Source organism: Aureobasidium melanogenum (genome assembly GCF_000721775.1).
Source record: "Aureobasidium melanogenum CBS 110374 unplaced genomic scaffold scaffold_5, whole genome shotgun sequence".
In the NCBI taxonomy this organism is placed as follows: Eukaryota; Fungi; Ascomycota; class Dothideomycetes; order Dothideales; family Saccotheciaceae; genus Aureobasidium; species Aureobasidium melanogenum.
The window spans coordinates 779,853-793,234 of NW_024470057.1; the positions used below are offsets into that span (position 1 = coordinate 779,853).

The 13,382-nt window shown below is 51.6% G+C and overlaps 7 protein-coding genes across 7 annotated transcripts; 3 read left to right on the top strand and 4 right to left on the bottom strand.

The window, feature by feature from the left end:
• Positions 1-442: 442 nt before the first annotated feature.
• Positions 443-1,310, bottom strand: M437DRAFT_23446 (uncharacterized protein; the record flags this gene model as incomplete). The annotated part of the gene is made up of 3 exons (XM_041019057.1): positions 443-919; positions 979-1,190; positions 1,244-1,310. Coding segments are annotated over 3 exons (756 nt in total), but the record flags the coding sequence as incomplete, so codon positions are not given.
• A 1,123-nt stretch (positions 1,311-2,433) lies between these two features.
• On the top strand, positions 2,434-4,738 carry M437DRAFT_43992 (E set domain-containing protein; the record flags this gene model as incomplete). The annotated part of the gene is made up of 4 exons (XM_041020840.1): positions 2,434-2,536; positions 4,117-4,232; positions 4,296-4,548; positions 4,608-4,738. The coding sequence occupies 4 exons, from the start codon at positions 2,434-2,436 to the stop codon at positions 4,736-4,738; spliced, it is 603 nt and encodes a 200-aa protein (XP_040881845.1).
• A 620-nt stretch (positions 4,739-5,358) lies between these two features.
• Positions 5,359-6,043, bottom strand: M437DRAFT_64446 (Sedlin; the record flags this gene model as incomplete). The annotated part of the gene is made up of 3 exons (XM_041024423.1): positions 5,359-5,544; positions 5,606-5,908; positions 5,990-6,043. The coding sequence occupies 3 exons, from the start codon at positions 6,041-6,043 to the stop codon at positions 5,359-5,361; spliced, it is 543 nt and encodes a 180-aa protein (XP_040881846.1).
• A 271-nt stretch (positions 6,044-6,314) lies between these two features.
• Positions 6,315-7,129, top strand: M437DRAFT_64447 (NADH-quinone oxidoreductase; the record flags this gene model as incomplete). The annotated part of the gene is made up of 3 exons (XM_041024424.1): positions 6,315-6,357; positions 6,417-6,621; positions 6,679-7,129. The coding sequence occupies 3 exons, from the start codon at positions 6,315-6,317 to the stop codon at positions 7,127-7,129; spliced, it is 699 nt and encodes a 232-aa protein (XP_040881847.1).
• Positions 7,130-7,730: 601 nt separating this feature from the next.
• M437DRAFT_73745 (uncharacterized protein) lies at positions 7,731-9,509 on the top strand (the record flags this gene model as incomplete). Its single annotated transcript, XM_041026097.1, has 2 exons — positions 7,731-7,897; positions 7,961-9,509. The coding sequence occupies 2 exons, from the start codon at positions 7,731-7,733 to the stop codon at positions 9,507-9,509; spliced, it is 1,716 nt and encodes a 571-aa protein (XP_040881848.1).
• Positions 9,510-9,797: 288 nt separating this feature from the next.
• Positions 9,798-10,910, bottom strand: M437DRAFT_64449 (ribosomal protein L5; the record flags this gene model as incomplete). The annotated part of the gene is made up of 2 exons (XM_041024425.1): positions 9,798-9,921; positions 9,985-10,910. The coding sequence occupies 2 exons, from the start codon at positions 10,908-10,910 to the stop codon at positions 9,798-9,800; spliced, it is 1,050 nt and encodes a 349-aa protein (XP_040881849.1).
• Positions 10,911-11,998: 1,088 nt separating this feature from the next.
• M437DRAFT_43253 (DUF803-domain-containing protein) lies at positions 11,999-13,167 on the bottom strand (the record flags this gene model as incomplete). Its single annotated transcript, XM_041020714.1, has 2 exons — positions 11,999-12,333; positions 12,387-13,167. Coding segments are annotated over 2 exons (1,116 nt in total), but the record flags the coding sequence as incomplete, so codon positions are not given.
• Between the last annotated feature and the right edge of the window lie 215 nt (positions 13,168-13,382).

Sequence of the window (13,382 nt, forward strand, 5' to 3'; positions counted from 1 at the left end):
CTATGGGCGTAACTGCAGCAGTTGACCCAACTGTGTCAAATTCGGGGAACTCGGTAACTGATTCGTCGTCCTCAAAAGCCTCGATAGCCTTGCGCTTCTTGCCAGGAGTGCGGCTGGCTGTTAGCTTGTGTGCGGCAACAATAGATTCCTTGGCCATGTCGAGATATGCTTGAGGATCGCTGGGCTGTGCGAGGTCTGGGTGGCTTGCTGGCACGTTAACAACGGCACGCACGCTCTCTGTAGGACTGGCCCCGTTGACACCAGGCACGGTAGTGGTCTCGATGTCGACCTTGACGGTGTCATCAGAGCGGACGCTCACAGACACAGGGATCTCGTCTTCAAGCGCAGCCTCTGCGTCAGCCTTAGCTGCTGCTTCGCTAGAAGCAATTATCGAGTCAAACTTGGCAGACTCGGGTTCAACCGAAGTTTCTGGTGCAGCAGACTCCTCGGCACTCTCAGCAGTGGGTGCGAGTGCACTTGATGCTGCAGGCTTTGCACGTCGGGTCCTCCTGGGAGTTGCGATCTTACGGCTGGGTGTGGGTGGAGCCTTTGCAGGGGAAGCCGAACGGAGAGTGCGGCGGCGAGAAGTAGTTTCTGTCGGGGGAGGGAGAGTAGTGGCTTCCGAGGTAGGAATGACGAATCGAGGTGGTGTAGCGATCTTCTTGTTGGGGTCGTGAGTTCCCTTTGCGATGGGCTCGGGGTCGAGCAATGCTTCAATCCAGGTGCGCATGCCGTAGGCATCGGCCAGAGTCAGGGCTGATGTGGGGGGAATCCACACGTTGCCAGCAATCTCCTCGCTGTCAGTCTCAGGGAGCGATTTGATGTACTTTTTCTCGATTTCTTCCTCTTCCAGCGTTGACCATGGGAAGGCGGCCTTGTACATGCCAGTTGCGCTAATGTAACCGTCGTTAGAACGTCTCTGTCAATGCTTGGTCAGCAAAGCTGCGCCAATTTGCGCGTGTTTCCCATTCCCCTCACCATCAAGAAGTAAGCTTCTGGGTACGACTGATTGCGGCGCGACGGAGCGAAGATGCCACTGCCTTGCAGATCCTTGGGAAGAGGTACGCGCAGGTGGGCATAGTCGAACATGCCCAGGTTGGAAGGCTTTGTCGCATTGGAAGTGCCAATCTGGCCAGCCTTCACTGTGAGCTCTGTCTGTCCCAATCGGCGTCTTTCAACAAGGATCTCAACTGTTTCTCCATCAGCCATGTGGCCATCACGCCATGTGAAGCTCTCGACATACTCTGCGGAGTGTGTTTCTCCTCAACGAGAGGGTTTCTCTTCTCGGGCAAAGCGCGTTCCGCGTCCATGGTAGAGGTCAAGCGCGTCGGCTAGCTGGTTTTTGTGGTCGCGCGAGATTTATTGATACGGGTTGTGTCTGTATGCGACGTGAGCGACAAAGAGAATTCGGTCGCGTATTCGGGCGAGATGGCGTGAGAGCTCGAGGAATAAAGTGGACGAAGGTGTTGAGGTCAAAAATGGTCAGAGACGCGACGGGAATGCACTGCACTACCTACGCAATATTGCCAAGCGTGGGGGTTTGCTTTTTAACTTTCACCGACATCACAGCCAACACCGCTTAAGACAGCTTCGTTTCTCGTCACTAGCTTGCTTACTCTGTCTTGCTTCTCCTCCATGGTGAGAGACCAGACAAGGTGTCTTGAGCAGCTCTCCGCTGCGAAGAAACATGGGAAATTACAACACAAACAAGCCCAAGTTGCGGCATGCAAGAGAAAACAGTCTACTCACCGACTACGAGTCTACGACAACCTGACCTGTCTGACTATACTCTAAGCACGGCCGTGCTTCTCTGCAACTTTCTCTAAGGTTATGTACGCATACCGATCCTGCTACACAAGCGTGCACGTATTTAGGCCTGTTATGCTATCCGAATCCTGCAAATTACCAGCCATAAGACAAGCCCATGCACTATGAAGAGACACGAAAGCTCAGTCCCTATGCTTTTGGATACCTGTCCAACATGCTGTGTCGATATAGATGAAAAGAGCCGATGGATATTTCAGGGAGCTTCGAGCCACCTTGCAAAGCCCCGCGTCAATTGCGAGCCATAATAAACAAACACGCTTGCCAGATGGATACACGATGCACCAAACTCTCTGTCTTTGTCTAACTAGTTTTTTCTTCTAAGGCAAAATCAGGACTAGACTTAATCTATTTCTCAAACTGCATTGACCTGCTTCTACGTTTCCGCGTGATTCTCGGTGTTTTGACCCTGACCTGAGGCGGTGAGACGGCCGGGTCTGACGTGTAAATTCGAGGCCCTTTTCTCCACAAACGGCACCCTAAGACAGCCTAAGCTCCCTCCCTGACTGAACATCTTACCTTGTACATTCACTCACCTGTCGACCTATCTCACCTCTATTCTCTCTTCCTATCTACATACCTAGAATAACCCCTATCCCTTCAGCAACAATGTCTGGCGCAACTGACTTCCACGATGACGAGCTCCGCCCTGAGACCACTGCTGGTTTCAAGGTTGGAGAGAAGAAAACTTTGGAGGAATATCAACAGCTCGGTGAGTACCTTTGAGTTCATTTTTCATCATGACATGTCTGCGCCTCTTAAGCGTGTGTTGCCTTTACAACTATGTCTCCACTTGCGGCGGAGAGGATTTATCATATGACCCCTGGCCCCTGGACGTCCTGGGCAACTTTTGCGCACTCTTTTGCCAGGATTTGCATATGTACTAGCTCGAGAGAGTCAATTATATGATGAGCATTCAGTTCGTCGATTTGGAAACGCCCAACAAGGGAGTCTGTCCATTGGATACACAACCCGAGCTCTCCGGACAGGATGAACGGGACCAGAGGAGGCCGTCCGAACCTCGTAAAGCTTTTTCTATCGATCGTTCCAGCAACCGCAGGCAGCCGTGGATCGATGCGAGGAAGCTATCGGACGAACAGAAGCAACAACACATCGATGCCGAAAACCAGCGCAGAGCTCGGAGATCATCTGTTCGGGCGGCTCTAGAAAATGCTGTTGATGTCTTTTCTAAGCCACCTTCCAAAAGCTCTTCTCGAGCAACTTCACGAGATGAGAGTGAGCCACCTGTCTTTGTTCGAGCCATGCCAGGAGATGAAGAGTTCAAACCCTCGAGGCTTACTGTGTTGAATGATCGACGAAGGTCTCTAGTTCATGGATTGCAGACCCTTCATAAACACGACAGTATGTGGGACTCCCACGACAAAGGTGTCTTAAGCAAGTACTCTGGTGGCCGCGATCGAGATTCAAAGATACCTCGAAAACAGTCGTACGTTCGAACTTCAACACCAAATGCTCTGCTTCCATCCACGGATGATGAGCGAAAATGGGCTCGGCAAGTTTTGCGATACTATTCATCTACACTGGATGCTTCTCAATGCGACGTTTTCACCTGGCATGCACTAGAACGAAAAGATGACCCTGTGCATCTTGTCATCTGTCATGGCGAAATGGTCTTTATGGATCAATATGGACAGGAACTACCTGGAGAGCCTGCGATCATACACCAACTGGAAGCCATTCATCGGCGAGGAATGTTGCAGCCAGATTACGAAGACTACGAAGTGCCTCTCACTCGTATACCGACACGACAGGTCGAAGAACAGACTGCCGACCACTTCAAGGCAGTCCTTGAGCGTAATGGCTCCGAAGACTTGTCGCCTCCCCCAACGGTCCAAGTTGGTTGGTGGCTTCACAATTCGCCAGTATACCGTGTGAAGTATCGGGAGGCCGAGCTCTGGATGACAATTGATGGCCGCAACATGCCCAATCGACCTGCAATTTGGGAACAGATTGAGCAAATCAAATCCGTGATAGATCACGCCATGCAAAGCGACAGGTCTTCTGGAAATGTATCCCCCAGCCGAATTGAACCAGACAACACCCAGGAAACTCGTACTAGCAAACAGGCCACCGAGGAGCAGAAAGAAGCCCTTCGTAAACAAGGCAAGGGCCGTGGAAAACCTGGGTTTCGCCGCCTGTATCGCTGGATGGGAATCCGATAAGCGGCTAGGCTACGCGATTTTCTGTCTCGATTGTTCTTGCGATTTATTTTTTTATCACTCTTTCATAAAGCAAGGAAATTTCGGTCACTAACATTACATGACTTAACAGATCAAAACGACGAGAGCTTGAGAAAGTGGAAGGAGAGCCTGGGCATCGGCTCAGGAACCACCATTGGCGATGCTAGCGACCCTCGCAAAGTCATCATTGTCTCTCTTGGTCTTGAGGTAAGATGGGTCGATGGAAAATGCAATACTGAACGATCCGGTTGACTTTTGACTGTTATCTAGGTTGAGGGCCGTCCCGACATCATCATCGACCTGTCCACTCCCGGTGCTCTCGAGTCACTCAAGTCCAAGCCCTTCACCATCAAGGAGGGTGCCACCTTCCGCATGAAGGCCCGCTTCAGAGTCCAGCACCAGATTCTGTCGGGCATGAAGTACGTCCAGGTCGTCAAGCGCATGGGTATCTCGAACAAGATGCAGGAGATGATCGGTTCTTACTCTCCCAACACCACTGACAAGCCTGAGTACGAGAAGAAGTGTAAGTCTATGACTACCCTACAGGTCTCTTATGCATTTGGACTGATATTGTCAAAATAGTCGAGGCAGAGACCGCACCTTCGGGTATGATGGCTCGTGGCCACTACAACGCCGTCTCCAAGTTCATCGATGACGACGAGCAGACTCACTTGAAGTTCGAGTGGTCTTTCGACATCAAGAAGGATTGGTAAACAGAGAGTTCATGGTGTCCTCGCCCCCAAACGATTTTTAGACGTCTTTACTTTCCTTACAGCAGCATATGACCATGCATCAAGGGGGCTCAGGATATCCTTCTTGCGCGCGTTATTAGGGGTCGATTTGTTTCTTGTGGTTTCTTCAGCCAATTTTCTCATTTTCTGCATGTAGGTCTTGAGTTTGATACTCGGACTTGGACACAAAATGCATTTTGTTTTCTCTAGCTCATTTCATCGCCATACGATTCTCGCTTGCCGTTTCATTTTCGACATTCTGTCAAGGATCCATGCTTTCAGTCCCTGCCACTCCACACGAGTTACCTTGTGTCCATGTCTCGAGTGTTGCGACTGTCGTTGTACACGTCTCGTGACTGGAACAAATCGGTACATTTGCCCAGTGGCCACGTTGTTGTAAATGGACTTTGCATCGGCGACCATTCCTCTAGTCCGGGTGCTCCGGGATCGTCTTGTGCCAATTCAACCAAAGTGGCGGCACGCGGTAAGCCTTTTGTTATAGTCGTCACCTAGACTCGAGCGGCGGCGGTGGAAATTGGCTCAGATATGTCGAGCATCCTACGTGCTCTGCTTTTCGTCTCTGCGGTTGGTGTACAACCAAATCAGCGAGAAGCAATAGCAGGAGCCCATAGTCGTCCTATACGATTAACTTCGTTGATGAAGTTACGGCTGGTGATCTGAGTCGACGCATTTGATTGATGGGCATTGGCATTGGGAGCATGATCCTCAGGCATATAGAAAGGGTTCCTCAACAGATTGATATATGCCTTTTGCAATGCTTGAAAAGCCTGTTATCATAGCAAGTGATCAGCATTTAAGCTCTATAGTGAACCAAATAGTATAACTCACGGGAGTAAGATCAGAATTCTTCAGCCCAAGAACAGGAGGAGTTCTGGTATCATTGGCAGGAGATTGACGGCCTTCCATGTCGACAATGATGACCAGTTTCACACCAGTGTTTGTGAGCCAGCCATACATGGCCAGGCGTTCGTCGATGGCTTGGAGAAGACCAAAGTCCTGGCCAACATTCTTTTCAGGTAGACGAGCTTCGAAGATATCAAGACAGGTAGAAAGCATGAAAGAGAAGTCGAGTTTGCTGCGTTCTTCCTTGTCGCCCTCTGCGGGGAATATGGAAATGTGGAGAGGATTGTTCTTTGGATATGTTAGAAAAAAGAGGATGCAGATGGGAGATAAATTATCAACAGTAAAAATCATAGGAGAATTTTAACATACTTGTCTGCCTATTACACCTATGCAGGCAATTGCAGGAGTTTTAATTGTGGCCATGTTTAATTATTCGACTTGGTAGAATAAACAAAAGGAGAATCGATAGAGGTTGGAGGTCAAGCTCAGCGAGTCGGAATAAGCGTACGGCAAGAGCCAATCAGCGGGCGCGACTTCCTAATACATCAGATCGCAACTTCCAAAGAGGCATCATCGAAAGCCATCTCGTCCTTCCGCCACCACCTACCCGCAACGACAGCGACAGGTCAAAATCTCCACTCTGCGTCGCTGCTTCTCTCGACACCTTCTATACACATATCCTACGACAGTCACAATGTTCGCCGCCACCCGCTCGACAATGGCCCTGGGCCTGCGCGGTACGTGAATTTCAATGCCACCGACAGAGACACGCCCCGACTAAGACAATCATGTATAGCCAAGCCTACCGCCGCCCTCGTTCCCTTCACTCGCGCCGCACCCGTCGCCCTCATCCACAGCTCGTCGACAAAGTCAGCAACCATGGAGAGACCCGGCCTCGTCAAGGGCAACCCCGGCACCCCGCCACCCATGAAGAAGGGCATGCCCACGAACGTCCCTCTCCCCAGCCAGGAGGGCAAGCAGGGCGTCATGCAATACGCTTTGTACGTGTATTGAGACGAGAAGAGAAGCCGAGTCAGTTGCTGACCGCATGCCAATAGGACCACTCTTGACCAGATCGCCAACTGGGCCCGCCAGGGTTCGCTGTGGCCCTTGACCTTCGGTCTCGCTTGCTGCGCCGTCGAGATGATGCACTTGTCCACCCCCCGTTACGATCAGGATCGTATGGGTATCATTTTCCGTGCCTCGCCCCGTCAATCCGATGTCATGATTGTCGCCGGTACCCTCACCAACAAGATGGCTCCTGCCCTCCGCCAGGTCTACGATCAGATGCCCGACCCCCGCTGGGTCATCTCCATGGGCTCATGCGCCAACGGTGGCGGTTACTACCACTACTCCTACTCGGTCACCCGCGGCTGTGACCGCATCGTCCCCGTCGACATCTACGTCCCCGGCTGCCCGCCTACCGCCGAAGCCCTCATGTTCGGTATCTTCCAGCTGCAGAAGAAGATGAGACACACCAAGATCACCAGAATGTGGTACCGCAAGTAAACAGTTGGCGACGCTTGTATCAAAATGCTGCTGCTACTGCTTCTTTGGGTTTCCTTTTTCTATCACATTCATGGGGCGTTTATACTTAACGAGAGGCTGGGGCATCATGCTGTAGCGCTTCACATGGGACTTGTGTAAATATCCGACGTTTTTCTCTTTTTCCTCATCTGGCAATAAATGAAAGCTTCTTTTGTTACTTGGTCTGCTCTTGGGACAGAGTACTGCTGTTGGACTGAGGTGTTCTATATGTACTGTATGACTAACACTAGAAAGCTTGTCACATCAATGGAGTGCCCACACGCCATTAAGATCATCTCTGTGCACTGGCAGAAAAATGCGTCGACCGTCGATGCCAGGTATAGGGACCGATCCCGTTCTGAAGCATGATGGTGGTTAGTTCAGATTAGGCGCAAATGACTTGTCTAAAGAAGCAAGCGCAATACTTAAGGTGCTTGTTCGACACTTCCTCAAACGGGAGCCAGATTCCTTCTCCATTTCAGGCAACGCTGATCAACAATCAAACTTGTTCTCCTGCCTAGCTTTCTGAACCAACAACGGACCAAATTCATCCAAATATCCATACCTCGCTATCTTTTCCATCATGGCTCCCTTCGCCTTTTCGGTGACCCTTTTCGAAAAGCGCCACGGGGGTGATGCTCCTGAATCGGCACTTGAAGCTTCTGGCAAGAAGATGGACATATCGACCATGGTTGCGCTGACCATCGGACTACTTGCTCTACTTGCAACAATCTTCCAAACCTTACAGCAGTACCTCGGTACCGCAGATGGTTACAGACGTTGTGGACCCGGCGTAATGGGCCCTTAGGGAAGAAAGTCTCGATTACGCTGGCGATGGAGAGAATTCCGATTCGAAGTCCTCTATTGTGTTCCTTTCATTGAGTATGGCCTGCCTGTCAGGAGCGAAGATGGCACTCGAATCATCCGACCTTTCTGCGACCAGCCGGAGCTCACTACCTTCGACCCCAATCCACCAGATAAGCAAAAAGACTGGAATGCCGAGCTGGCAGGATGGGTCCATCTGATGCACCACTTGGGCCTACATGACCAGTTTATGAGGCAACGCATCGCTCATGTCAGTCTACATGATGCCAAACGCATGGCTTGTATCGACTCAATCCGGTGCGCACACGTCGAAAAGGCTTGTCGCAGTTGGGACTTTGTGCCAGACGATGTTTTACGACCACTGGCCATCACAACGCTTTCAGGCCTAGCAGCAACTACTCGCCGGCTGGGAATGAGCTGGAAGCAATTCGAACCCAACATCGGCACGTTACAAGCTGAAGGCAATCATCAAGTCATCACTTCGACCGTTATTCGAGGCATGGGCATTGTCATTCACTACCTCCAAGACCCTGAGCTGGATTCGGACATTCTTGGTCAGAAACATCTTTATAACACCTCACCGTTAAGTCAAGCAGATAACTTGCTGTTTGGAAGAATTGGCCACATCGACATGCTCAACCTTCATCGCGGACTGCCTCATCTGATACTGCACATTGGCACCCTAGCTGATGTCTCATCCACATTACCTACGCTCTTCTCCGACTCGTCAGCTGCCGACAGTATCATTGCTACTCTTCGCGCTCGAAGCGATCTGGGAGACAAGGACTGGATGGAACCTGTCAATGATATCGTTGCATTCCTTACTCCCTTCTTAGGCGTCTCTTCTGATGCTCGACCTATCATCCCCTGGCCCAACACATCGGCTCGTGGTATGACCCATACGATCTTCAGACCTTATCGAGACGAGCTCACTGCGCTGTTGAGCCGCCGAGGAAGCACTGTTTCAGTAGAGTCTCATAGGCTCCTTCATCTCTATTCAGGTCTGGAGGCTCGCTTCAATCACCCGACAGCTCAGCGAGACAATAGCTTCAGTTGGGAGATACCCAAACTCACGTTCAAAAGCGACCTGGTGACATCTGAGGCATATGACGCGAGGGCAATTTTTGATGCCATGAGTGAGTGCGAGTCGATGCTGCAGGCCAATCCAATCGTCCGTGCTGGCAGATACCATGTCCTTGTCGCGCAACACTTGATCTACTCAACACGCATCGAGGCTTCCGCTACAGACGGTGACAAGATGAAGCGCATGTTTGCTGCCCTTCCGGAGATGGCGCGTGCATTGAGGTTGGAATGGGACGTTACAGGTGAAATGTTGGAAGCGCTCTCTACAGCTACAGGCGAAGAGTTGGGTGAGAAGATGGATTCGGTGACGAGACCTAGCGAGATGCAGGTCGAGGACGCTTGGTTGGCGATGATGCTGCGAGCCATGTGCTGGCAGAGGCTTCATGTGGTACAGCCGGGCATGCCTTTGCCCATAGAGTACGCGAGAAGTATGCTGCCTGTGTTTATAACCTAAGAGTCTGGGCAGTGAGATTGGTCAATTGGCTGCTCTCGTTAGAGCGGAGAGGATATTGCTATGCCATCATTAATCGATACTTGTGATTGGGACTGTTATTTCCAGTTCTTCCACGACTCGTACTCAGTGTTGAGAATTGTTGCAGTGATGATTTTATACATTCATTGATCCTTCTTACATGTTCCTCTTTTCAAAATCCCTGTTCCCAAACCATGCAAAGAGAAACGCCGTGTATTTGTACAAGATATGAGTGTGAACGGAAAGGAGAGGCTACTGCGACACGGTCTTCTAGTTGATCTGCTTGCCGTAGAAGGGGATACCGAGGGCACTGAGCAACAGTCTGCCGTCTCTGTCGTTTGTGGCGGTGGTGTGGACGGTAACGTGGAAGCCAGGAATCATCTTGGGAGGGTACCTTTTGAAACACACAGTCAGTATCTGATTCTCTATTTCCCCCTGTCAGTAACACCCAACTTACATGTCATAGTTGACCTCAATCTCCGGGAACAAAGCCGTCTCCTCGGGCGTAAATCCAAACGTCAAGTTACCACTCGAATCACCGGAACTACCCTTGACACCCTTCCACTCCTTGATCTTGGGCATGACGATATCAATAACCTTGGCCAAGAAATGCTGCATGTCCTCTCCGCGAAGCTCTGCAGTGACAGACACATACTGACCCGCCCTGAGTCCAAACCCAGCAACGTTTTTGCGAGTCTTGTGGGTTGTCACACGAACGTTTGAGATTGCTTGCATGACCATACCTGCAACGTGCAAGTGTGCTGAGTCGTCGAGGGCGCCTTTGACCATGGTGTGCACGGTGATCTTCTCGAGTTTGGGCACGTTGCGGAAGGTGATTGGTTTGCGCAACAAACGCAATACATCACTTCCTCGAGGGCCTCTGAGAGGACGGTTCTTGTAGTATGGGGAAGCGCCTTCCCAAGCACGCAAACGGGCTGCCTTTGGTGGTGCCTTGTATCCGGGAGGGTAATGCGTATACGCCAGAGTCATGAGATCGCTTTCAAACGTAGATTGATAGGTTTGCTCGAGTCTAGGTGCAGAAAAGGGTCCAGGAACAAACAATCTCGATGCAGGATCAGAGTTTGGCGGCGGTTGGTGTGGGTGCAGAGGACCGCGGTAGTACTTGGGCGGACGGAACTTGTATCTGCTGGCGGGCAGTTGACGGTTACGCTTGCTGGCGCGACCGACGGGGTCGTAGGTAGAGGCAAAGTTGTCAATGTCGGCATTGTCGAGGTTGCGAAGAGAAGAACCACCTTCGAGTTCGGTGATGGTGTCGGCAATGTCTGTCGAGGCGTGGCGGCGGCATTGTGACGAGGCGAGGGAGGTCGTTGCCCGTGTGGCTAGCGGCCTCCACAGGCGCTCCAGCGAATGTGTGAGCGACATGGTGTCGTGTCGTGTGGACAGGCCTGTTCTTGCGAGCTGCTCGCGCGACGCCAACGTCCATGTTTCGACTTCTCGAAAAGTTGCTGAGCACGGGCCACTAGGAGGTGGTGGTCGAAAATCTGGACAGGGTCACTTTTTGATTCTTGGTTTTGTCCATTTGAGATTATTTACACCAACAACGCCATGCTTCATCAACATATCCAGAACAACCAGAGAAATTATTTACAGTCATCATGACTTCCACCAAACCTCTACACGACAGCATCCTCTTCATCAGGAACTTCTTGCAATGTCCCGCTCCGTGACCCCCTTCGACCCCCGTGGAACATGTCGCTCAACGTAGCACTCAAACTCCGGTCTCTTGTCCTCGAAGACCCAGGTCTCTGCAAAGGCGCACTAGTGCCTTCGTTCAACGCTTCCATGGCTTCTGTGCGAGATCCCCTTCCAGAGGGTCTGCGACGACCAGTCGATGTTGACGTTTCTACGATACCCTTCCGCAGACTGTCCGCTACGATCACAGACAGCGAAGATGAGAGCGGAGCCGTGAGAGGGCCAGGTAGGATCTGCGTCAATGTGTTTAGACGCCCAGGTGTAATCTCGCTAGGGTCGATTTCACGATGGCGTTGCCGTGAGGGCGACAATGCATTCGGGCTGTCATTGATCGAAGGGTTACTAATACCTCGATTGGGCGTGGTTGGTCGTCGTGGAGTTAGCTTTTGAGACGACATGGTGGGAAGAATGGGAGTAGAGGTTGTGGCGTGCATGGGTGGTGGATGCTGAAGTCTTTGCTCGGCGGCGACACTAGCGTCTGAGCGTGGATGAATGGCTGAGATGTTTGCAGGTGCGGGTAGCGCCCATGGATTATCGTTCAGTGGCGAACCAGCTTCAAAGCTGAAGTGTTGGGTGGGAGCATCGTCCGAGGTGATGACGAGAGAGGGAGCTTCTGATCGAGATGTTCTCGGTCGCAGAGAGCCACGACGTGCGTCGCTACCCAGTCGCTCGCGGATCTCGGGCTGTTGGTGTTCTTCGTCTACCAGATCAATCGCTTCTACGTCCTCTGATCCTTCCTCCTCATCTTGCTGCCTACTCTTTCCACGTCCCGATGTGATCAGCCAGACTCCTGAGAAAGTCAGGGCACATCCTGCGAAGAACTTGACGGCATCGTCGGTCGTCGTTCGTTCGAAGTCGCGGTAGAGGATGGCACTTCCAATGATGACCGACAGTGTAAAGAGCACGAACTGCACGGGAATGACCTGTGTTGAGTCGAAGTGCTGCAGAGCGCGGTTGAGATACTTGATCTGCAAGACGGCGGTAGACACCAGGACTGCGACCAAGAGGTATGTGATAGGAAAGGTGATGGCACGCCAAATGGTGTTCGAGAGCAACGATGCGACACCCTTGGTCGATAGGGCCGTATAACCACCTGCAAAAAACAGCATTAGACACTGCAACATTTAGAAAGCAGAACACACTTACCGAACAAGCCAACAAGACCGAGGTCAATGAGAACAGACTTGTGTCCATACCTAGAGCTCACAGACATCAAGACCAGCATCAAGAAGACCGTAATTCCAAAATAGGTCTTGAACTCCCAAGTCGAGATCAGTTCCCAGATCTTGTCGGGGCCCAGCTTTGGGTTGTTGCCGCTGGCGCTGAGAACCACTGTAACACAGCCACCGATGGCAACTATAACGCCAAACCCATCTCTTATTCTGAACTGCTCGTGCAGCAACAAAGGCGCAATCAAGCAGTTTGAGACCAGAGCCACGACACCTAGAGGCGACACGACCGAAGCAGGAGCGAAGCCGTAGGCGAGGAAGTTTCCAGCCTCGCCGAGTGTCATGAGGGCGATTCCAAGCCACCAGATAGGAGATTTGAGATAAGACTTTGGCCCTGAGGCAGACGAGCGCTTACCTGGGCGGATTGTGGACTCGGAAGACGTCGAGGCTGACGAAGGAAGCAGCGGATCCGACTCTGAAGGCTCAGCATGACTGCCGCTGCCATTGAGGTTATCCGTTTCTCTTTCCTCAGCTATCCGCTCCTGTTGGGAGTCACGATTGCGACTGCGCTTGTTCCTCCTCTTTTCTTCCTCTTCCTGGCGGTACTGACGATTGAGACGGATGTGGGCATATCGCTGGGTGTTTAAGGCGAAGGAGATGAGGATATTGCCCACGATTGCGGTTACGATGCCTATGATGGAAGACCATCCGCCATTAACCTTGTCCAGAGCGCCCAGATGGAAGAAATCGAGCAACATGGCGGCGTCAAGTCCGCGGGGTCTGAGACCTGTGAGAGGGGAGAGGAGAAAAACGGCGTGGTTGTCGCTGTATGTCTATCGGTCGTCTCTAGCCATAACAGTATCCTGAGTGCGAGCTAATTGAGAAGGAGAGCACGCAACCAGCGATTGCGAGGAGAAAGTCGACGACGGGGCCATCTTCACATGCATGCACGATGATGAGAAGGCACAAACTC